At 38.1% G+C, this 23,165-nt stretch overlaps 2 protein-coding genes across 4 annotated transcripts; both read left to right on the forward strand.

Annotated features, from left to right (window-relative positions):
• The first annotated feature begins 3,504 nt into the window (after nt 1-3,504).
• Nucleotides 3,505-4,093, forward strand: LOC131977031 (transmembrane protein 100-like). The gene has a single exon (XM_059340283.1). It carries the CDS (start codon nt 3,578-3,580, stop codon nt 4,091-4,093), a length of 516 nt encoding a protein of 171 aa, XP_059196266.1. The 5' UTR covers nt 3,505-3,577.
• A 3,658-nt stretch (nt 4,094-7,751) lies between these two features.
• On the forward strand, nt 7,752-23,078 carry si:dkey-17m8.1 (C-Jun-amino-terminal kinase-interacting protein 4). 3 transcript variants are annotated; one of them, XM_059340280.1, is made up of 28 exons: nt 7,752-7,891; nt 9,315-9,726; nt 9,817-10,011; nt 10,094-10,214; nt 10,420-10,490; nt 10,610-10,674; nt 11,387-11,459; nt 11,546-11,715; nt 11,883-12,151; nt 12,887-12,944; nt 13,065-13,217; nt 13,348-13,390; nt 13,550-13,677; nt 14,014-14,067; nt 15,123-15,263; nt 15,391-15,523; nt 16,403-16,489; nt 16,592-16,639; nt 16,770-16,911; nt 17,067-17,109; nt 17,227-17,307; nt 18,181-18,248; nt 18,340-18,488; nt 18,569-18,740; nt 20,193-20,306; nt 20,399-20,497; nt 21,723-21,812; nt 21,896-23,078. In XM_059340280.1, the coding sequence occupies exons 2-28, from the start codon at nt 9,628-9,630 to the stop codon at nt 22,012-22,014; spliced, it is 2,985 nt and encodes a 994-aa protein (XP_059196263.1). In that variant the 5' UTR covers nt 7,752-7,891; nt 9,315-9,627; the 3' UTR covers nt 22,015-23,078. The 3 variants fall into 3 exon arrangements, with proteins under 3 accessions (XP_059196263.1, XP_059196265.1, XP_059196264.1); XM_059340282.1 differs by having other exon boundaries at nt 15,427-15,523; XM_059340281.1 differs by lacking the exon at nt 7,752-7,891 and adding an exon at nt 7,929-8,012.
• Nucleotides 23,079-23,165: the final 87 nt, after the last annotated feature.

The raw sequence follows: 23,165 nt of genomic DNA on the forward strand, positions 1-23,165 counted from the left end.
AGTTGACCATGGACATCTAAATCCAGACTACCATCTGTCCCAGGAGTTTAACTCCCCTCTACCTCCAATCCCACCCACCATATCTTTACTGTAGGCCTCCTGTCTCACGTTGGATATGAAGATGTCCTTTCACTGACTTTTCTGTCTCTAACCTGGGTTTGTTTTATCAAGCCAAATGTTTAAAGTTTTGAACTTCTATCCTTAATCAGGAAAATAATGTTTTTGGTAGGGATGCACCAACTTTTTTCAGTCCCAGTACTGACAGTGATAACTGGGCTTTTGGGTTTCGGACTTTACTGAGTTCTGTTCAATTAAGAAAATGTATGCCTCCACATGTGGAATAGACTGGAACCATTAGTGAGTTAACTGAATTAGTATTTATATATATTATCAAAATAATCAATTGTGTCCCCACAACAATTCCAGTGTAAACAAATTGGTCAAAACTCCAGGGATTCAAAATTTGTGTAGTACAACCAGATAACACCCCAACAATTGGGATCTGTTTTAAACGTAAATAAATGAATATACGTCCAAAAGGATTAGCAAATTATTACATATTATTTACGTTTTGGCAAGGTACCAACATTTTTGGAATTGGAGTTGTAAAAAAACAGATTAGAATTTAATAGATCAGCCCTATTGTTATTAATACCCGATCCGTCTATTTGATTCAGTATTTGCTTGATATCCAATATTAGCATTGATATTGATGCATCTCTAGTTTTGGTTTTGGGGGTTTCATACTTTCTGGAATTTTTTGGTTCTGGGCTTGACTTTTCCACAAAGTAAAGTCTTATACACTGAAGACGTCCTGTTTTACATATTGACAGACACAACTATGCAGACTCATTACTTGGCTTACATTTCCACTGGTTTAAGCTTTGAGCCTCCCAGTCCCTTTATACCTCAGTCCTAGTCTCTGTATGGTCACTACAGTCATTACCCCACAGGAAGAGTTACAGTAGTCTGCTCATCAAACTCCTTTGACTTGAGACATTTACATCATCAGTCTATTTTTTGTCGACTGTTTTGATTAGACTGAAAGTATTATCTTGATTGTCTTAACTGAACTTGGAGGGGGAGTGTATAGAATATGTGTTATACATTTGCAGAGGTGTGTATATTTAAACAGGACAGATAGCAGCACAGGTTGACAGTATTAGTAGCATTTTTACACTCATAATAATAATAATAATTAGACTGTATGGATATAAATCATGTGTTATTTTGCAGCAGGATTTTCTTTGTTCCATAAATATGCTCAGTGAGTCCATCTATTGGATTACTTCTGACCCGCTCCGTCCCACCCAATCCAACACTTAGCCAATTACCATCATCTTCATCATCCTGTGAGTGCCACAGCCAATAGATTTACCCCCTCCTCTCCACAAAACACTCTCTGACACCTGACCTGTACCCTGGGCTTGACTAATTACTATTACTGGAGCAAGCAAGGATTTGTGGTCACTTGTGAAATGTTTTTCTACTTGTGGAGAAGATGAGGATGTCTTAGAACAAAAATTACACTTATTTAATAAGGAAATGATACATCATTTATCTCATTTATTACATTGCTTTGCTACAATAAATATGATTTTTCTTTGCAGAGAGCAACTTAAATATCCATTAAAAATTGTGTAATAAGAGGTGGAAGTCTAATGTTAGTAGAAGTCAACACATCTAGAATTATTCTCAATTGCGTCAATGACTCACTACTGGCAACATCCCAGTTGGCTGGGCAACTCTATAGCCAATTAACCTGGAGGCCATCTTAACGTCACCACTGACATAAATACTGTAAATCTGCCCCACTCAGCAGGTTTTTGTTATCCAACCTGGACATTAGCATTGCCATGGATGCCTCAACAATAACCCAATGGGATTTTTCCATTGGGTTTTGGATTATTGCAGATATTAAGCTCTGCAGCAAACCAGAGTTTATGATATTTACAAAACATTGACTTCAAGACGAGATAACAAGAAGTGCAAAAAATGCTAACTCATTACTAGCTTTAAGGACTCATTCCTGTAAAACTCATATTTCAAGATAGTCACAAGGTTGAATGGAACACAAGTTTTAGAAGTAAAAGCACTAATGCATTATGCAACTTGGAAAAATGGGAATGCTAGACAGGAAAATGTCCACCCTCAGCCCAAACAATGCCTCTGTGGCACGACTCAAATCTTAAGAGTGAAAGAGAGAGGAAAAGAGGAAGGGAGTTGTTCCTAGATAAATATCTGGTAATGGGTTATAATGAAGCTTAATGACAGACAAGACCTTCCTACGGAACACAAGGGAAGAGAGGAACAAACAAACGGTGACAACAATCTTGACAATTGTGCCCACCATGTTGTGAGGCCTCAGGTTGTGACGTATATGATAAAGGTAACAGCACTTGGGGCCCCGCTCACATTTCTGCACCCAGTGCCCAGAGAAAGTCAGCAGCAGATTTAGGTTTTCACTAAAATGAAGTAACTGGACAAAATGAAATCACATCTATGAATTTACAGGACCGTCATTTAACATAGTTCCCCTGACATCTGAGCTCCTGATTCAGCACTGAGGTAAGCAATGCTACACTTTTTTTTAATAGAAATACAACGTTTTTGTTATTCATATGAGTATAGTGTCTTGATTTCCAATCCATCTGATGCTGATACTGATGAATATCCTATTCTAACTATATAGCAGACTAAAAAATAAAGATATGCATCTATTTGAAACCGGTGATCTTGAGTTCAATTTCAAATATTTTCTTTTAGTTTTGTTAACATAATTTTACAATTATAGACCTGTTGCCCGTTAAAGACAGCAAGACTAATGTTAAGGCTTATTACAGTTTACTCAACTAAAGGGCAGTAAGGCCATCACTTTGTGTTGAAAAGTGATAAGGGTTCAGGTATAAAAAACATTTTTGAATGAGACTAAAACAGATGCAATTTTAGGCGAGGGGGGTTGAAGAGAAAATAACTAAAGCGGGTCAGGTAAAACATTGCATAACAGTGCATCAAAAGTGCATAGCATAGAAGACAATACTGCCACGAGGCTTCGGGGAATTTTTAAATTGTTAGCTTACATTGCTTTTCTGATAATGCACACTTGTTTCTTCTATATTTACACTGCATTGTATGTTTTCTGGTTGTGTAAATAAACCTTTCTAAAAGGGCTCTCATTCGTTAGTTAACATTTCTTGGTTCAAGCTTATTTCCTGAGCATTTTTAGAAAATCTCTAAAAGCAGTCTCTAATATCTTTGAGTTCTGAAAAAGATGTCCCCTGTGTTTGTATGTTAACTTTAATTCAATTGCTTTGCATCTTAATTTAATTCAGTAGAAATGCTTAGGCCTGTTTTGGCTGCCCACCAGTGCCTCAGTGAATTAGAACTTATACTGCTACCAAACATAACAAATATATTGACTGTTTTAAAAAAAAAAAGAAATGTTCAGTAAAATATAAAATATGGTTTAAATATTTCACTTGATGTAAACATGATATAGCTTCAATTAAGAGTTGAAACTTGGGTAATTTTCCAATCTTAAAGCTATATAAGTAAAAACAAATAGGGGCTGTGTTTCATGTTGCAGGAGAAAACACGAAGAAGAAGAAGCTGCATACAAAATCACTTTTGGCCATCTGACAAAGGAATCAAAACAACCATGACAACCAAGATGGAAACGCTTGATCCTTCAGCTCTGTCAGATGTCGCTTCTACTGTCACCTACGATCCTAGATCTGACACAGTGACCTTACCAGGAGGTGTTGTCTCTGTGGCGGGCATCACAGTGATGACTGGGGGCGCTGAGCTGTCTTGCGGCTCCTGTATGCTGGCCTTTGGTTTTTGGGGAACTCTCATCGGCTTCAGCTGCGTAGCTGTGGGGCTGTGGGACCAACTGAACCACTATGAAGGAGGAACCTCTCACTTACTGGCACTGGGATTTGTGATTCTGACCCTCAGTGTGGTTGTGGTGGGAAGTGTGGCGGCATTTTACCTCCTGATGAAAAAAAAGAGAGAAATGACAAGAGAGGAGAGAGAGGACGGAAAAGAAGTTCTTGTCGAGAGTGGGAGGGTCATCAAAAAAGTCACAGTATGAACAAGACAGAATCCAAGATTATAAGTCTGCACAAAATTATGAATGGATGGTTTTGTATATAACACACTATCATACTGAGTGGGGGGGAAGCATTTTGGACTTATACATGCTCTTCTCTTTATCTGTTAATCTGAATGCTGTAGAAACATAACTCCAGGGAAACACAAGATATCCCCTCCATCTTGTTATATTTTATGTTATCAACAACTACCTACCTACTTTGATGATCAAGATTTCATCACGATTGTATGAGCACCTTATGTGTTTTGTGTATGATTTATTGAATTATCATAAATTAAACTACTGAGCAGTACATAGAGTAGTTAAAATACAATACTATAATAATAATATAATATTTTTACTACATATACTTTTATTTACGTTAAACTATGAATACAGGACACTTAATTGTAGTGTTTTGATATTTAGGTATTGCTGCCTTTTATTTAAGGAGCACTTACTCCTTCCACCACTACCTAGCATTGCTTTTTTTTTTACCTGTGATGTTTGTATTGATGAATGCATGACACTATTTAGGGTGTGTAATAAATAGACTACATGTAATGTGTACTGTATGTTTGTGTGTGAGAGAAAAAGGGAGTAAAACCTTCCCTATGAATGCAGGACAGGTGCATATGAAGTGAGCTAAACACTTACAGATTAATAGCAGGAATTGACCTTGAAATCCTTAAAATAGTATTAAATAAACAACAAATTCAATGACAGAGGTAGTAGATCTTAAATAATACAATATACTTAATATCTTAATAAGATTTAGGCAACAGTTCTGACAGCAACAAAAAGTAAGATTCACAAAACTACCAGCACAACAGCAGAAATGTTGACATATTTAATGGTAAATTTAATATAAATATCTTTAATTCTATCATTTACACATTTTTTGTGCAAACATTAATCCAAAAAATGTGAAAATAGATTATAGGTTGCGTTCCTCAGGCCAGTAAGAAACAAAATACCAGTGAAAGAAGAACAACAAGTCCCCATAGAAAGTACAAAACACATTAATACATTCACTAAACAAATACATAGTGAACACAAAAGTTAAAGTAAAAGGATTAAACACATAACAGCATTCTTTATCGTCACCCTGTTAAACCTAATAAACTATTTTTTTCAAGTTTTGCAGGAAACACAAAAAACTTCACCAAAAGTGTAAAATGACATTTATATTTAATACCTAGTAGGCTAACACAGCAGCCTATTAGCCGTAAGCTGACACATTAGCCCACAGCTTAGATAGCTTGGTTAGCTATTAAAATGATTGCAGAAAGAAAACTAAGTTAATATCTCAAAATACAAACAACAGCCACAAAATAAGTAAATGTATATACCTACGTAAAATGTTCCAACAAAAGCGGATTCCAAGGGTGCTTGTCGATATATTTGCTAGCTGATAGATCTGAAAATAATGTCAAAAGTAAGTTTAATGTCAACTGACGTGGAACTGCATCGCCTAGCAACAGAATGTTCAAGTGAAAACCAACTGCTGGTGGCAGAAAACTGAAAACTGACTTGATTATATATCATTATAATTTTCAATGTGGATGTTGAATTGGAGCTATGCTTTTTAATGATTGAAGTGAAGAGTTTGCTTGTTATCAGACAGAATTAAGTCTAAGGTCTGGACCAGGGGCAGAACCAGGCATTGTAAAACTTGGGGCTCAGCCTAAACCTAGTGGGAGTCTGGAGAGATTTTTTTCCTTATTCATGGCAGCAATAGATCAATTATTTGTATTCAAACATTGACATGCTGTTTGGAAAAAAACCCAAAACAAACCGCCAATAAGAACACTGTGATCCTGAAGAAAAATATCCAACTTTTTCTTTATTTTACTGTCGAAATGGTGTCTCAATATTTACATTTAGTCATTTAGCAGACACTTTTATCCAAAGCGACTTACAGGAAGATTATTATATTATAACAACTTGTCACTCGGGGATAGCCAAGTATAAAAAACTTATATACAGGTACATCTCAATAGATTAGAATATCATGAAATGGTCCATTTCCAGTTGTTCAAGTCAAATAGCCCCAACCAAGTATTGAGTGCATATAGATGGACATGCTTTTCAGAGGCCAATATTTCCATATTAAACATACTTTTTAAAATTGGTCTTTTGTAATATTGAAATTTGTTTGAGACTGAATTTTAGGTCTTCATCAAGTGTAAGCCATAATCATTATAATTAGAAGAAATTAAATAAATTAAAACATGAAATGTTTCATTCTGTGTGTAATGGATATATATAATGTGTTATTTCCACTTTTTGAATTGAATTTCTGACATAAACAAACTTTTCTATGAAATTCAAATGTATTGAGATGCACCTGTATTAGTGTATACTATAATAATGTATTGTACATGTGTAAAAATTAAGACTTACATAAGTACCTTTTTGGTTTTGGCAGCCCACCGCACAACATCTTCAAAACAGATTACAACTCTTCCTGTGATTAAAGTTTGTTTGTATATTTAAGCCGCAATTTATTTTGCAACTGACGTGTGTGCGCAATCTTGTGTGATGCTAGAGTGACGTGATAAGGGGTTTATATGCACAATTGTTCAAGCCATTTGAGATAATAAAATGCTGAAGATCTGTATATTGTTTGGGAGAAACATAATAGTTCATCCTGTAGTGCAAATTGTTTATTTTTTGTGTGAAATTAAATGTAAAGTGACCGTTGCAAAGTTGAAAATCAGACAAAAATGCAGTTTTTTACAGGTTCTGTCCTTACTAAGGTTTGGCGATTTTCTTTCAAGGAAACATAGTTTTTAAACACGGCAGGCCGTTTTTTGGGTTACAGGGTAAAAAAGATGATTCAGGCTTTTTCACAAAACATTCGGGACTGACCCAGACCCAGAAGCTACCCACCAGCTCCACCCCTGATCTAGACCCAGGTAAGTGGGAGATTTGAATAAGGAAAGAAAAGAAAAAACCTTAAAGGATCTTAAGGGGCTACTAGAGGTCAACAAAACAGACACTCAACAGAAATCAAAGAGGAGCAGAAAGAAGGAGAGACCTGTGTTTGTATCTCCATCTGCTGGAATGAAAACGTACTGTCCTTCATCCAGTGACATTTTTTCAGCTTGATTTACAGTAGACCACATATTGTTTACTACTGTAAAACTGCTTACTCTGTGTAATACTAACTCCACCTTTATCCAAGCTGTGCAATAGTGATTATTGTACAGCACATTTTTATATAAAATAACATAAACATAACATAAAGAGAGTTCTGCAGGCAAGCCTTATAAAAAAAGACCTTTAGCTCAGTCGTCTCCTTCGCCTTGACACCTGAATAACTTTACCTAACCTACAAGCAGCGTTCAAAATGCAAACATTGTGAACTTTCTGATATTATTATTAATCCCTTGGACTAACATGGGATAAAGAGACTAGCTTGCTCTCAGGTATGTGAGGTATTTCGACAGACAGGTATCCCACTTGGTCATGCATTACACAGATCACCTGACAGGCCGCTGCAAACTCTTTGGTCACGTGTCATCGTTCAAGTTTCAGGAAACTTTTTTTTCTCCTTCAGAAAACAAAACTGCCCATGTCCCGCCTCTTCTTCCCGCCTATTGGTTGTGCGTGCCAATTGCAGCGCTCTGATTGGCTGGACTGAGGACATGTCTGCGCACGTCAGAATCAAACAACACCCCCTTCTTTAAACTCGCTTATGTGTAATTGATATAGCGAAGCGAAGAAAAAACGACTGGAATTTCAGTATTTTGTGGCAGTGAAATGAAAGTTACGACGGAGACAGTCGTTTAGGTGAGTTTGTAAAACGGCATCGAACAGCGCGACGACTCGGGTTGTTTTTTTAAGTTACAACTAAACTGCTGCCAAATATCTCTCAAGGTGTCCACTGTCAGTCATGTTACTTATTTATACAGTAAGTCAATTCAAGTGGGACGAAGCTTTTTCAAAGGTTTTTTTATTAGTCTTAGCTAGCCGAGGAGGCAAAGTAGCTTAATTATAGACTACAAATTAGCGCTGTTTTTAAGCTGTGTTTACATTTAACCGTTTGAACTTCTGTGTGCTATTTGTGGTGCCATTACACACGAACACACACACACACACACACTGTCATTTGTTTTGTTGCTCCTGTGCTGCACATTACATTATGCTTATTTTAAGATGTATATATATACTGTGGCTAGATCAAATGCCAAAGGCTCTTTAAAGCACCTTAGCAACCTCTAAAGCCAAACATTATGGTAAAAACCATAAATGAGCTACATGCAGCTTTGGAGATTAGGTTACACCCTTCCATTAGACGCCTTTCCAAATCTATACTGCCTGCAACTATTGGTTATTTTCATTATCAGCTTGTTTATTCATTTTTCAGTTAATAATTTGGTCTACAAAATGTAAAAAAAAAAATTTTTAAATCACTCCTTCCATCATTCCTAAAGCTCAGATGACATCTTCAGGTTGCTTGTTGTGGTTACAACTATAAGCATTCATTGATTAGTCGATTAACAGAAAATAATCAACAACCATTCTTACAGTTAATTCATCACTTGTCATGAAAACAATGCCAATGCCATTCATTGGTTCCATCTACTCAAATATGCCACTTTTCTTTGCCTCATTTGATTGTATACAGAATATGTTTTGGGTTTGATTAACTGAGAAAGTAGTTTCTATTGGACAACATAGATACAAAATAAAGCAGGAAATCTTCCAGACTGAGATGCTGGAGTTAGGGAATGTTTGGCATTTTTGCTTGAAATTATTCAAACAATTAATTGTCTATCAAAGGGGTCACCATATTATTATGCATTCAACCCATGAAACTTCATAAATCTAACTTATGTTCGCCTTTGAAAGTGGTGACTTTTAATCTGGGTATGAATGTGTTCACTCTAAACGGTACTTTTGTTACTGATCTTATCTGATAGTGTAAAACCGACCATTGGGATTCTAATTTTTATCCTTACTGAACGGATGCCTTATTTTTTACAGCTATAAAACTACTTTAGTCACAGTTTAACACCAGAAAACCACATGACCACATTCAACCATTCACAAGCTTTTGTTAGTCATGGCCTTTGTGTGTTGGGGGTAATTAGTTGGAAAAAAAGAAAAAGAGTCATGTCTAAACTTGTGTATTTCCTTGTAGTTAAACGTAGCTGCAGTGTATGAAAGATTATCATTATATATCATTATATTTTCTTGTTTTCTTCCCCAGGATGGACTCTAAAACGCCCCCTGACATCAGATAAACTTCACTGTAGAGAAAGGACTAGTTGAATGCAGACTGAGATGATGCTGCCCTTATCATGGACAAATGGATTGAATTCAAGTTGTGAAGTTGTGAAAGATGGGTGGTGCTGGTGTCAGCAGAAATGTTAGAAAGCCAGATAAACTAGTTGTAGTAGTTGCTGAGGAAGTATAGTAAGGAGAGCAACAGAATTGGCTTATAGAGTTGCAAAATTATATACCTTTGCTGTTGAGTTGGGGAAACTGTTTCTACAGTTGATATAGCAGATAAAAATAGGCTGATGGAGTACAGTGAGAGAGTGCTGTGTGGCTCGGGGGAGATGGAGCTGGACCCCAACATTGTGAGTGAAGAGGCTGGAAAACTGTATTCAGAGCTACAGGTAAAGCAGCTCATCCGGTTATTTTTTAGGAAAAAATATACCAAGTTTTTCTGAATTGTTTCTGACTGTTGCTGCTTTGCTCCATCACAGACCGTCATTGAGACCCATGGTGAAGGTGTGGTGGAGTCGCTGGTGCCCATATTTGTGTGGGTCCTGGAGGGGCTGGCCAGCTGCAAAGCCCAGCTGAGAGACAGGGAGGACGAGGCGGAGAGGGAGAAAGCTGAGCGAGAGGAGCTGCTGGAGAGATACCAAGCAGAGCGGGCACTCCGGAAAGAAAGTCAAGAGGTGGGGATTGATGGAGTTACCAAAGTGTTAATGTGGTGTCGTATATATGATGGTTTATTTATTTCAGTTATGTGTTCTTTAGAGGTATCTGGAGCTAGATGACCAAATTGAACAGGAGAGGAGAGCCATGAGGGGGAGAGACCGGGAGAGAGAGCGGCGAGAGCGAGAACTAGAGAAGAAAGCAAGACAGCAAGCTGACCAATGTGAGTATTTAAACATTAACAGTGATAAATGGCACATCAGCCATGTATTTCAAACTTGTTTTTTTTTCCTCATTCATGTTTCTCGTGCATGTCATGACTAGATACATTTAAATTCTGCCCGAAGAAAATCTACAGTCCACACAGTTTTTAGTAATGCTGAATCAGTGGATAGTCATTTTGAAGCTACATGTGTGTTTTCCTGCAGTGGTGGCCTCGGAGGAGCAAAAGGCAAATCTGAACAGGGAACTGAGCACACTGAAACACACTCACAACAAGGTCAGATACGGCTGTTTAGTCTCACCACACAGTGACTCCTTAAACACCCTGTTAAAGAATTCAGTCGTGTCACTACTCACTACTGTATTTCTAACATATCGCAATGTTCTTCTCTTTAGCTGGCTCACACACATCGGGAACTTTTGGAAAAGAGGAAGGATTCTGAGAGAGATTCTCCTTTAAGGTTAATTCAGCACTCTTTTTTCTCTTTCTTTCTTATATTGTAGATAGTGCCTAACATAGGATTCCACAACAGCAGCTCTACTGATCCAAAACAAACTACCTGGGGCCATAGGCAACAAAAGGCCAACCTAAAAAAATTCAATATCAGTTGAAGTGCATGCTATATTTAGAATATTTTCACTGGTCAAACACTGGTGTCAGACATCCTTTTTTCCAACAGGGGAAGTGAGGCCATTTTATCCATATGATTTACGAACTATGGATAAGTACCTCATACAACCTCAGTCCCTTTAACCCTTTAACCATAACAATTGCATAACATAGCAGTAGCAGTATCTCTGTTTACCTTTTACAAGGACGCTAAGTTCAGTGTTTACTATGTGTAGCTGGAAAATGGCAGTTTTTCAGACACACTCTGGAACAAACTAGCAAATTTCCCATGTTTAATTGTTTTTAATGAGATTTTTAAAAAAAAAAAAGGTTAGCTCATTAGTGAGAAAACTATTAAGTAAGTAAGTAAGTAATTTAAATAGTTGTAATTTTCTAAATAAAATAGCAGTTATTGGTAAGTGTTGATCATAAGTCACAGGCAGAAGTTTAACAATGGTAAGAGTGCTGCAATAAAGTGATTCAGGATGTAAAAGAGAAGCACACATTGATACTGTTTATTCACATGACTTTCTTTACTATGTAATGCTTCATGTTGCATTTAGGAATCACATGCGCCCCAAGAATGCCGAATTACCATCCAACCAAATCTTGTCAGAAGCCACTATGAATGAAAAGGTAACATATTCTCACTTTATTCAAAGCTATTTTGATACAGATTTCGTTAGACAAATACCTGTTGTTTCCTCCTCCTGTTTTTGCAGATGATTCAAAGACCACATTCACATTCTGGCCCTCCCTTTTTGGAAGATCTTGTCGCGAATGAAGAAAAATCGTTGGACATTGCAGTAAAGCCTGCCGCAGACCAGTTTGTCAATGACATCATAAGCTCCACTCCAGAGCTGAGGCAGTTTCATGGCGGTGTGGATGCTAGGTAATAATCTGAAACCATAAACTCGTGCTTGTCAGGTGGAGATTTTGCTGAAAAGTGTGTGTAATAATTAACTAAACCCGAGTTCTCTTCAGCTCACGTCCCCACAAAGCATTTAAGATTCACACACTTTCTCACATTTCTTACTCTTTCATTTGCATCTTCATCAGCACTCCAGTGCGACCGACCACAGAAGAACCACAGAAAGATGCGTCGGAGACCAGCATGGAGGACGAGCTGAAGGAGGTGGAGGAGAAGGAGCACAAAATAGAAGAGGTGTCGGGAGGACAGAGGCAGGAAAAAGACCAGGAGGAGGATGAGGTGGAGGAAGATGATAGTATGGAGTGGGAGCTGCGCAACACTGACTCTGTGTTCTCTGAGCTGTCAGAGCTGAGTCGGGATTATGTGGAGAGTGTAGACCAAGGGGCCAGCGTCAGAGGTAAATCTACACATTTATAGTATTTTTTTCAAAAACATATTTGACATACTTTCTGTTCATCCTACTCCGCTACGTATATATCTTTACACAGCAAATAGTTGTTGTTTCTTTTTGGAATAAGCTTTATCTGCTTGGCGTTTTGCCTTGTTATATTTATGTCTTTTTAGTGCTGTGTTTTTGTAACTTCTTTGGCACCTGGTTACTACATTGTTACATTTTTATGGAGTCCAGCCATTGGGTGGGAGCCTCACACTCACAGGGCTCAAAGGGTGTCACCCAGAAATATCTTGAACACAGCAAAATGAAAAGAAAAGAAAATATACAGGCTGAGGGCAGAGGCTTTGAAAATACAGACACGGCCACATGCTTTAAGGGGTCATAAGTGACACTTGAGAAAGATTACTTTTGTTTGAGGTTTAATTAAAGGTTACAAAATTGCCCAAGAATTTGCAGCTTGTAATTTTTCAGAAACTAATTCCATAACAAGCCTGTGTTGTATTATGTTGAAGCACAGAGAAAGTGATAACAGACACCAGAGGTGAAAACCTATTTATGCAAACATCCAGTGAAAAGAGTTTCTTGTTGTTAGTTTTTTATAAAGCTTTACTTCCTTTTTATCATCGGCTATTAATCGCAACATGCCATGAGTAAAAAGTAATACCAGTTAGACCTACTGTGTATTTATCTGTGTCCTCTGTGTGTTGAACCAACTTAATACTTTTTGTTTCTGTGCAGGCAGTACAGACCAGTTTGAGGAGATTCTTTCTCAGTATGAGGAACTGAAAGTCACACAGTGAGTCCTATATTTAGGGGATTTTCCAAACACTTGTGTTTCTTGTTTCAGTACAAACAAATCAATAAGAGGAGAAATTATTCATCTTTCCCATTATCTCAATGTCCTTTTTCCCCCCAGTGGGTTAGTAGAAGCTGCCCGTAAGGCTTTAATATATCGGGTAGTGGAGCTCACTGAAGACCGCTCAGCTCTAAAACTAGAGGTGACGTCTCTTCAGGAAACTGTCTCACGTTTGGAGGGTCGGATGAAGATGGAGGAGGAGGAAGCTAAGAGGTGGAGATTGTTTTAGATAATCCATCAGTTTAATGTCGTTTAAATGTTGCATTTATTTTGTAATTACAATATTAAGTAAAGTATAATGTCTTACAATAACTTTGTGCTTTATATCCACTATTTTTTATAGACTTCGTAAACAACTGGAAGCGTGTCAGCCTGAGGATCCTGATGTAAGGAGACAATTTTATTTTGAAAGTATTTTCTATTATTATGCAACAACAGCAGAACTCTATTGGTGAAGTTTTTTTTAAAGTAAATGCTCAGTGTTGATTATGATGTATAAACCGAGATGCATGTACCACATTAAAAAATAAAAATCTTTCCGTCAGTCTTCTCTGCCCACGTCCATGCGCAGCTTCTCTCGTTCTGAAATGGCTCGTGTGGTCATGGAGAAGAACCAATACAAGCAGCGTCTGTTTGAGCTGCAAGAGGCAGTGAGGCGCAGTCAGACAATCAGGTAGCTATTCCACTGGATCAACACAGTTAAATGTACTGTATGTTTTCTCAAGATTTAAAGTGTTTTATGTCCATTTCAATTGCGACTGCAACTTCCTCAATTATATTCAACTATATTTTAGGTGAATCAATTTGTTGTTTGGCTTATAAAAAGGTCAGAAAATAGTAAGAAATCCCATCCCAGTTAGTCAAAGAACAAGGTTTTGCTTTTGTATGTCTTTTTTGACAGTTAAAAACCCAAAGATATTCACTTCAATATGCTATGACACAGAAATTTAGGAAATCCCCTATTCCCTCTATCCTGATTGAGTGTTTTTTCCTTTCTTTTACTTTATAGAGCAACAAAGGAGATGAGGATAACTGAGGACAAAAGGTCAAGCGTTTGGTTAAAGTAAGTGTCGGTTTTATTCAACATTAAACTGCATACTCATTCTCTTGTCATTTAAACCTGCAGTGAAGTCCCTTTCCTCATAACAAAGCAAAAAGTTGGCTTGTGCAGCTTCAGATGGGAACCTGGAGTTACTGTGTGCCAGAGGATAAAGCCTGCAGTCAGGCTGCCTCATGATACTGAAATATTGTTATTAGGGATTACTTTAGAGGAAAACAATAACATATGAAACAATATACCTTGTAAAAAAAAACTATTGCCAGGTTGTCATTACCTTTTCTTGATGCAGCAACCAATGACAATAAGATAAAAATTGCAAAAAGTAGTGGGAATGAAGCACCGTAGCTTTCAAATAGTAGTCACCAAATCGGTGTCATTTCAGGATCCATTTGGTCAAAAGTACTTGAATATGCAGAGATTGCTGAAAAGCAAACTGAGCATTGTGAGTGCTTGAATAAGTAAACAATAGGTGTGTTTCCATTAGGTACTTTTCCCTCTCATGAGCCGCTATGGGTGTGACTTGGGATAGAGGATCCGCCCAAGATCCTCCCAACTTCACTGGTTAGCGGCTCAGGTAGCGGCTCAGAAAGTACCTGCCTCGGGTAGATACTTTCTGAGCCGTTACTGAGCAGCGATTTCGTGCATGCGTGATTCATTTGCTGACTGGTGCAAACTGGACGCTGAGGGGTTAACATCTCCTGTTCTGCTGACTGCAGCTGGGAGAGACTGCTGCAGAAGGACCAATTGTCAAATTGAAACTCCGTTGGTTAACCACTATAAAAGCACCTGTATGGGAAGAGAGGCTGAGGGAAACTAACTAGTGGGCGGAGCCAAAAAGTACTAAGAAAGTACTCCGTCGAAACACGCCTTATGTCAGCTGTGCTTTGCTGTTTCTGATTCATGCTGAATATGTCTGTAAAACCACTTTGCATTTCACAGACACAACACAGAGCGATTAAAATAAACTTGTGCTCTGTAATTGCACATTTGGTACTCGGCTGTAGTGAGACGTTTTATGGTCTTTATAAAATATTGATAATTGTTTTTTTAAATTTAAGGTTCAACCGCTTGTTCGGCCTCACCAAGGGACCCCTAATCCCACATCCTGCTTCTGCATTTGCCATGCAAACTTCTCCATCGCTCACTCGCTCTCCAATGGGGTCACCACAACTACCAGCTGTCAGTCAAACTCCTGCTGAGTAAGCGAGTGTTTCACTCTTGCATATGGTCTTTTATTTTTTACATCATTATTTCCAAACAATCAACTCGAATCATTAAGAAAAAAGACTCACTCAGGCTGATTAACAGTAGAAGCATTCTCTCTAGATCTGCTTCTCCTGCTGCTCTCTCCCCTCGTGTCAGGAGGAGAGAACTCTACAAAGAAATACGCTCGCACATTTGGGGATCACTTGGAAAACGGCAGATACACGGCTGGAGCACACCGCTGGCAAATACACAGGTAATCCAAACATACACATAGGTACACAGGAATGCAGCAATCTGAGGGGTAATGCATATAAATACAAGGGGTGTAATGATGCATCGATTCAGTGATCAACGATCCAATATTACAGATGCAAAATGATACATATCATCTTTTAGACGTGCCTTTATTTTACAATGCTCACATTATGTTTATCCTTGTTATTAAGAAGAATAGTTTTTGGAAGAGCTCCGTAATAAAAATGTCAAATCATATTTTAGTTGCTTTTTATGAGCTCGGTGTAATTTTTATTGCTGTACTTATTCATTGCAACGCTGCTGTTCATATTCTGCTTGCATAAAATCTTTAGAAATTGGCCTAAAATTATATTTTTATTTTTCAATCAAATCACAAATTTCCTCATGATCTGATTTTACCTATTCTTTTGGCAATGATACAGTATTTGCTGATATAACATCTACCAGGATATGATTTTGATTTGATTCAACTCAGGCAGGCTCTGATAAATGCGGTTGATATCAAAAGCCGATTAAATCCAATCAGTTACATCATTGTCAAAAGAATAGGTTAAATCAGATCATGAGGAAATTTGTGATTTGATTGAAAAATAAAAATATAATTTTAGGCCAATTTCTAAAGATTTTATGCAAGCAGAATATGAACAGCAGCGTTGCAAAGAATAAGTACACCAATAAAAATTACACCGAGGAAAAATATGTATAGAATTGCATATGACATGTCATAGTAACACACGTACAAGCTCTGATTTTATGTCTGAATTGTTGGCATTTTTTTTCATAAGGCATTAACTGTTAACTCTAAAACAAATGAATAAAAACATATGAATTTCCACAATCCTAACAATCTCCCTGTGATTAACTGCCATCATTGTAGGAGTCTCACGAACCTGTCCCAGAGCCTAAAGATGTGCCTGTTCTAATGCAGTTCAGACTGCTGGATCAAAGAGACTCCACAGCGAAAGTAGGTCTTTTTTCACTGCAAAGCTCTTGAATGCAAAAACCCTGAGCAGCCTTTATATAATACCTCAGGTGCATTTAAACGTGAACTTATTTTTCTCCTCAGCTGAACTGTGCGGTTGCAGTCACACCTGAGCTGTCAGGAGAGGCATCAGTAAGTCTGTCATTATCCTGGTTAAATAACTACTGTAGTCATACTCTAATAACCATGTACGATGCCATCCAAGCATAACTAACATGGATACGTTGTTTCGTGCCACTCCATGTCCGTCCTTCTCTGCCAGTGTTCTGTGTGGGTAGTTTCTGGCCCTGCCTCCTGCAGTGATATTACAGTGATTGATCCAGCACGGCCCAACACAGTGTTGGATCAGTTCAGCCTCCCTCCCACTGCTCCTGCTCTCTGCATCTGTGCTGTGCCTCCCATAGGTCAGTGCCAGTACAATGGGCTGCAGCAGCTGCCTACAGACAACTTATCTCAAGTATTCTGTACTTATACTGTCCCCTCATACCATACTGATAACTGGAAACACTTGGAAAACAACACTGCTGACTTGGTTTCCGTTCTCTTCTTGTTATGTCAGGTGACACTGCAGGGACTGTGTGGATTGGAACTCAGGAAGGAAGGTAGTGTGTGCTGAATAAACAGCTTCAACATAGGAAATTATCTGAGTAAGATGCATGTTGGCAAAACAATCTTCTTTTTTTCCTTCTCTTCTTTCTTCCGCTATCTCCGTCTCGCAGTATACTGGTACACTCAGCCTCTGCTGGCAGGAGGCGCTGTCTGCAGTCTGTATCTCTCTCAGAAGGCGTTCATTCACTCACGTAAGTTCTGTCAGCTCTGTGTGGATTCATATATAAAGCAACTAGAAGGAACATTTATTTCTGTTGGTTTTGGCGGCCCCTGTGGCCAAAAGTGGAAGTGTTACTATGATCTTGTTTCGTAAAGAATCTTGCTGTGGCTAACATTTGTCTAGGATGTGAGTGTAAGAAAGATGCAACCTATTTTAAAGGAGCAGTGTGTAGGATTTGAAAGGGAACTGTTGGCAGAAGTAGAAGATTATATTAATAAATATGTTTTTATTTATTTATGGTCCCCTGACACTAGGAACATTTGTTTTTTTGTTAGTTCGAGCCCTTCATATCTAAGTCTTTTTCATGGACATCAGTGTTGCACACCATGTTTCTACTGTAGCCCAGAATGGACAAACCCAAACACTGGCTCTAGAGAGGCACTTTTGCCTTTTTACATGATCTGAAGGCCAGCAAAGGTTTTACTATACACATAGAAAGAGAGGGGTACTTAGTTGGTTGTAATCACCGTCCTGTTTTATCTTTTTATCTTTGCAGATAATAACCACAAAATATGATGTCATAAATACAATTCTTTAAAGAAAAATCTACTTTCTCTTAACTAGCTAACATACTGTTCAGTGCCTGATTTTTCCTGGGATAATGTAAAACATAGGGTCTTCTGTCTGCATGCTGTAAATAGTTTTGTCTGATGATCCGTGGGGAATTGGACCCGGTGACACACTTTGAGAATAACTGTATATAAATAGTGTGTCTTCTCACTGATGGTCTCATTTGCTTAATGAGATCATATGGAGGCATCTGTATAAGTAATGTGAGTTATATCCATGTCTTCATCAATAAATCTTTATAAATAAGATACTTTTTGTCGATTCAATCTGACAGGTGTTCCCAGGGTCAAGTCATAGCTGGTTTAGCTGACGGGACTTTAGCATTTTTTTCACACAGTTCAGGTAATGTCTTTCTGTCTCCTCTTTATAGTAAAGTCTGAATTTCTTCACGTGTATTCATAAATAATGAAGCAATGCACGCTGTGATTGACAGATGGCTGGAATCTACAGTCCCACTCGGTGATGCCTCTTGGATCGAACCCCCTGCAGCCGATTCGCTGCTGCCTCGCAAAAGGTGGCCGCTTGTGGGTGGGATACTGGAACAGAGTCCATGTGGTTGATGTTGACAGCAAGAAGGTTGAGGTAAGAAACAATGAAGGTGTCTGACTCATGTTCACAGTGTCTTTGAACTCACCATCATTTCTCCTTATCTAACTTTACAGCAAACCTTCTCAGTGTCTGAACGCAGCGAGCAGCAGGTTCGTTTCCTGTGTGCTGGTGGAAGTGGAGTATGGGCATCCTGCCGACGCGACCCAATCCTCAGACTGTTTGACTGGTCCACAGGACGGCCGCTACAGGAAGTCGATTTTGCTGCTTTGGTCACTAAAACATTAGGTGCTAAAAAACAATTCAATTTTGTCAAGATAATACAGAAACATTTACAGTTGGAAATGTACAGTACATAACAATTGCTCACACCATATGGAAGAAATATCCTATCTTTATTCAAGAACATAGATTCTCAGATTTCTGCTGCTTGCTTGAACTCAAAAGTCACATGCTTGAGCTCACATTTGTTCTTCTTGGACACAAACATTTCACTCGCATTCAAACTTAATTTTGGGAGCGCAGACTTTAGATTTGAGGGTGTGGACTGTAGATCTTAGCGGCACAGGACATATTTGAATGCGAGCGAAATGTTAATGTCCAAGAAGAAGGAATGTGAGCACAAACATGGGACTTTTGAGTTCAAGCAAACATTTTGAAAGAATGCAGCAGAAATCTGAGTGTGAGCACAAAATGTGAGCATGAGAAATGGAGTACACTTATATAGCGCCTTTATCCAAAGCGATTTAGACAACGCTCATTCACCCATTCATACTGGTGGCTGAGGCTACCAGGGCATACTGGTGCCACCTGCCACCATTGGGAATTCATTCACACACACCGATGAACGCATCGGGGGCAATTTGGGGTTTGGTATCTTGCTCAAGGATACTTCAACATGTAGGCCATGGTCGGGCATCGAACCACCAACCTTCCGATCCGTAGACTATCGTTCTACCAACTGAGCCACAGCCGCCCAGAACAGAAAGAGCTGTTTAACTGAAAAGGAATAAAATCATGCTCTCAAGCTGAAAATCTCTTGAATAAAGACAGGATATTTCTTCCATAACAGCACTGTTAGTCACCAGCTGGGCACTTTGAAATCTCCTTGTTGTTACTATGTTTTGTTTCCTTTGTGCTCAACTTTCAGTTATATACAACAGTTGGTTTTAACATGGCAAGTTCCTCTATGGACAGCAATTCAGAATCAAACTGACAAAAGGTTCATCTGCTTAAGCCCATTTCTGCCGTTGTGATTAAAAACGTAATAACTTAAATAAAATAATAATGATCATAATAATAATACATTTTATTTATAGAGCGCTTTTCAGGGTACACAAAGACGCTTTACAGTTAAAACAGTTGAAGATAAAACAAACAATTAAATAAATAAAAACATGCAAACTTAAGTATCTCAAAAAATAATGACTGAAACTTTTTAATAATGACTTTTTGAAATATTAATTTGTATTCTGAAATAATGTATCACAACATGTAACTTTCTCTGCATAATGAGTTGGTATCTTTTGATGGAGTTTTTCATTATTTTGAGAAAAGTCATTTTAAGTTTCTCATTTTAATGATTTACAGAGTATTTACTTAATCACAAGGCTAACTTTGCATCAAGTTTCATTTGCTGGCAGAAATGGGCTTCCATACATAGTTTAATGTCAGGTAAGCACCTTTGAGTTCAGACTCCCCCCTGCAGCTCAGCTGACAGGCTTGTGTCTCCCTCTGTAGGCCAATCCTTCCTAACACTCGCACCGCTGCAGATCTCGTCTCTCACAGTCATCTCTGCCCGTCTGTGGGTGGGCACAGAAGGTGGTGCCATTTTCTCCATCCCACTATCCATAAGTGAGTTTTATTTAGCCTGAGTTTAATTACTTGAATCTTATAGTCAGAAATGTGCTCTTTCTAGCATTAACTATAATAATGACTTTCCACAGCATCAGAGGCTGTTTCCATCCCGTATTGCTCCATTTCATCAGCGCAGCTGTGTTACCATGGACATAGACAGACTGTCAGGTTCATCATTGCTGCACCTGGTAAGAATTTGATGTGTCTTAGACCAAGGACAATCTCCAACGAGCAGGCCATGATTGTAAAATGAACCCGAACAAGGTGATGCAGGAAAAGTCTTGAATCACCCAGAAGGAGTTCATTTTGCAATAATGACCCGATAACAGGGAATTACACAGCTTCTTACTAAGGAAATATGTTTTTATGTAAAAAAAACAAAAAAAAAACTTTCATGCATCAACAAAGATTTTACCATTTGAGTTGCATCCACAGTAATACTCTGTAGCTCTTTAATTTTGAACAGATTACCGTAATAATATTGCCACAGAACCTGACTGAGGTTTTTCTGCTCCCCAAAATTAACTCTAAAAGTCTCTTTAGAGTCTAGTTTAAAAGACATTTTATTTTATATTTTCATCATTTTCTTTAAACACTGCAATAGCCCATACCATGTTCCGTTTAGCCTAGTTCAAGTCTGTTTTCCTGAATTTTGTGGACTTTCCTTTCATCCAGCTCTTTGTGTATTTCTTACCTTTCTTACTATGTGCTGTTTTCTTTTCTTTACTGGGGACAAGACGGGACAAAAGAAGTTATTTTGCCACAGCTTACATACAGGTGCATGTCAATGAATTAGAATATCATGGAAAAGTCAATTTCCAGTAGTTCAAGTTAAAAAACCCCAACCAAGTATTAAGTGCATATAGATGGACATACTTTTTAGAGGCCAACATTTCCATATTAAACATACTTTTTAAAATTGATCTTTTGTAATATTCAATTTTTTTAAGACACTGAATTTTAGGTCTTCATTAAGTGCAAGCCATAATCATTATAATTAGAAAAAAATAAATAAATTAAGACATGAATGTTTCATTCTGTATGTAACGGACCTATATAATGTGTTATTTCCACTTTTTGAATTGAATTACTGACATAAATTAGACATAAATAAAATTTTCTATGACATTCTAATTTATTGAGATGCACCGGTAATTAAATTAATTAGACTTCTTTCTGCACATTGATATGATTCAGTGTGGTCCTGCAGAGTCACAACATGGTCCGTAGCAAACAGTCTCGTATACATTGCAGCGTTCTACTATCCAAGAATGACGGACTGTAGAATGGCGTGATTGAACATCCTGAAACAAGTATTCAACAAAGCTGTATAATAAGCATTTTCAACAACTTAATCCAGGGAGATCCTTCAGGGTGCAATGCATGCTCTGAAGTGACATCTTTGTCCTACAGGTTGTTTGATGGTCCTTCCTGGCACCAGCACTGTCACTACCTCTCAGCTTATCCTCAGCGGAGGAGAGGGCCACATCAACTTCAGAATTGGTGAGTTGAAGGAAAATATTATCGTATTAAGCTGTCCCACGTGCTGTTTATGACATGCCTAAATGAGCCGTCCACTTCTTCAGGAGACGATGCGAACGAGGGATCCGTTGAGTTGTCCCAGGCTTCACCTCAGCGGTCTGAACGCAGTCAGATGATCATCTGGCAGAATCCCACCATGTCTGTGCCGAGCCCCGCCCTCTGACACTGACCATCTCCTAGCTCTGCCTGTTTGGAAGACAACAAAGATGTAGCGGAAAATAAACTGTACACCAGCGAAGCTAGAGACAACAATGAAGATGGTGCTTTCATGAAACTAAATGAAACCAGCGTCTCAATGCGGCAGCAATAAAGGCATCCTCTAAAAAGTATATACAGCATTTATAAGATACATGCTGTATCGTCCTTGTTTACCTCATTTTAAACATCTATCTTTTGACTTGATTATTCTGATGGATGCCTTACTCTGTGCCTTCATCTCATTTGTTATAATTTCGGTTAAACTGGTCAGTAATTCTTCTACCTGATTGTTAATAGCTCATTTCTACCTTTGCACTAACAATGCATACAGTTTCTCTGTCCGACATGCAGCTCTCTGACATATTTTTCTGCCAGCCCACGCAGAGCTGTCACTCACATCTTCATTCCACTGAGGGGGCACCAGGTCTTTCTGTCCTACATCGTTTAATCATAATGTTTAACGTAATGATGTGGCTGCTCTTGAAGGTGCTGTGTACATACTTTTCTGTTCACTGTGAACTGGAAACAGGTAATGATCTTCTCTCAGCGTTAAGACAATCAGACACCTCTTATCTCCTGATGCTGCACTGAGATTGGGGACTTCTTGACTTCTTTTGATTGTGACTTGTGTGTTTTTTGCAATTTACTTTTGAATTCAACCCCTCCACAGTGCATATGATATAACTACAAACTGCACATTTTAAATGTGTCTGTAAAATATGTGATACGCCCTCTTCTAAATGAACTATTTCAGTACTTTTCCATTAGAAATTATTTATTTTCTCAGTTCTTTACCTAATGTATTTGGCTGTCTTAATGTGTTTTATTTGATTTCAGTATCTTTTGTAAAATAAGGGAGATGCTTCTATCAAGTGTCCTATGCAGTATTTATGTGCAATAACACGTTTGTGCACTTATATTGATGTCACAGCATCTCTTTATTATCCTTCTGGGAAAGATAAGACTTGAGTATTCATTTTGACCTTGTGCAAACATGATTATTGTCATTAAAAATGTCTGTCATTCTGAGTCGTTTTGCTGTAATCTGTTGCAGCAACACAACACAAACATTTAAGTCAACAGTAGAATGAATAACTTGAGAGGAAATCAACAATA

Source organism: Centropristis striata, chromosome 8 (assembly GCF_030273125.1).
Source record: "Centropristis striata isolate RG_2023a ecotype Rhode Island chromosome 8, C.striata_1.0, whole genome shotgun sequence".
Lineage (NCBI taxonomy): Eukaryota > Metazoa > Chordata > Actinopteri > Perciformes > Serranidae > Centropristis > Centropristis striata.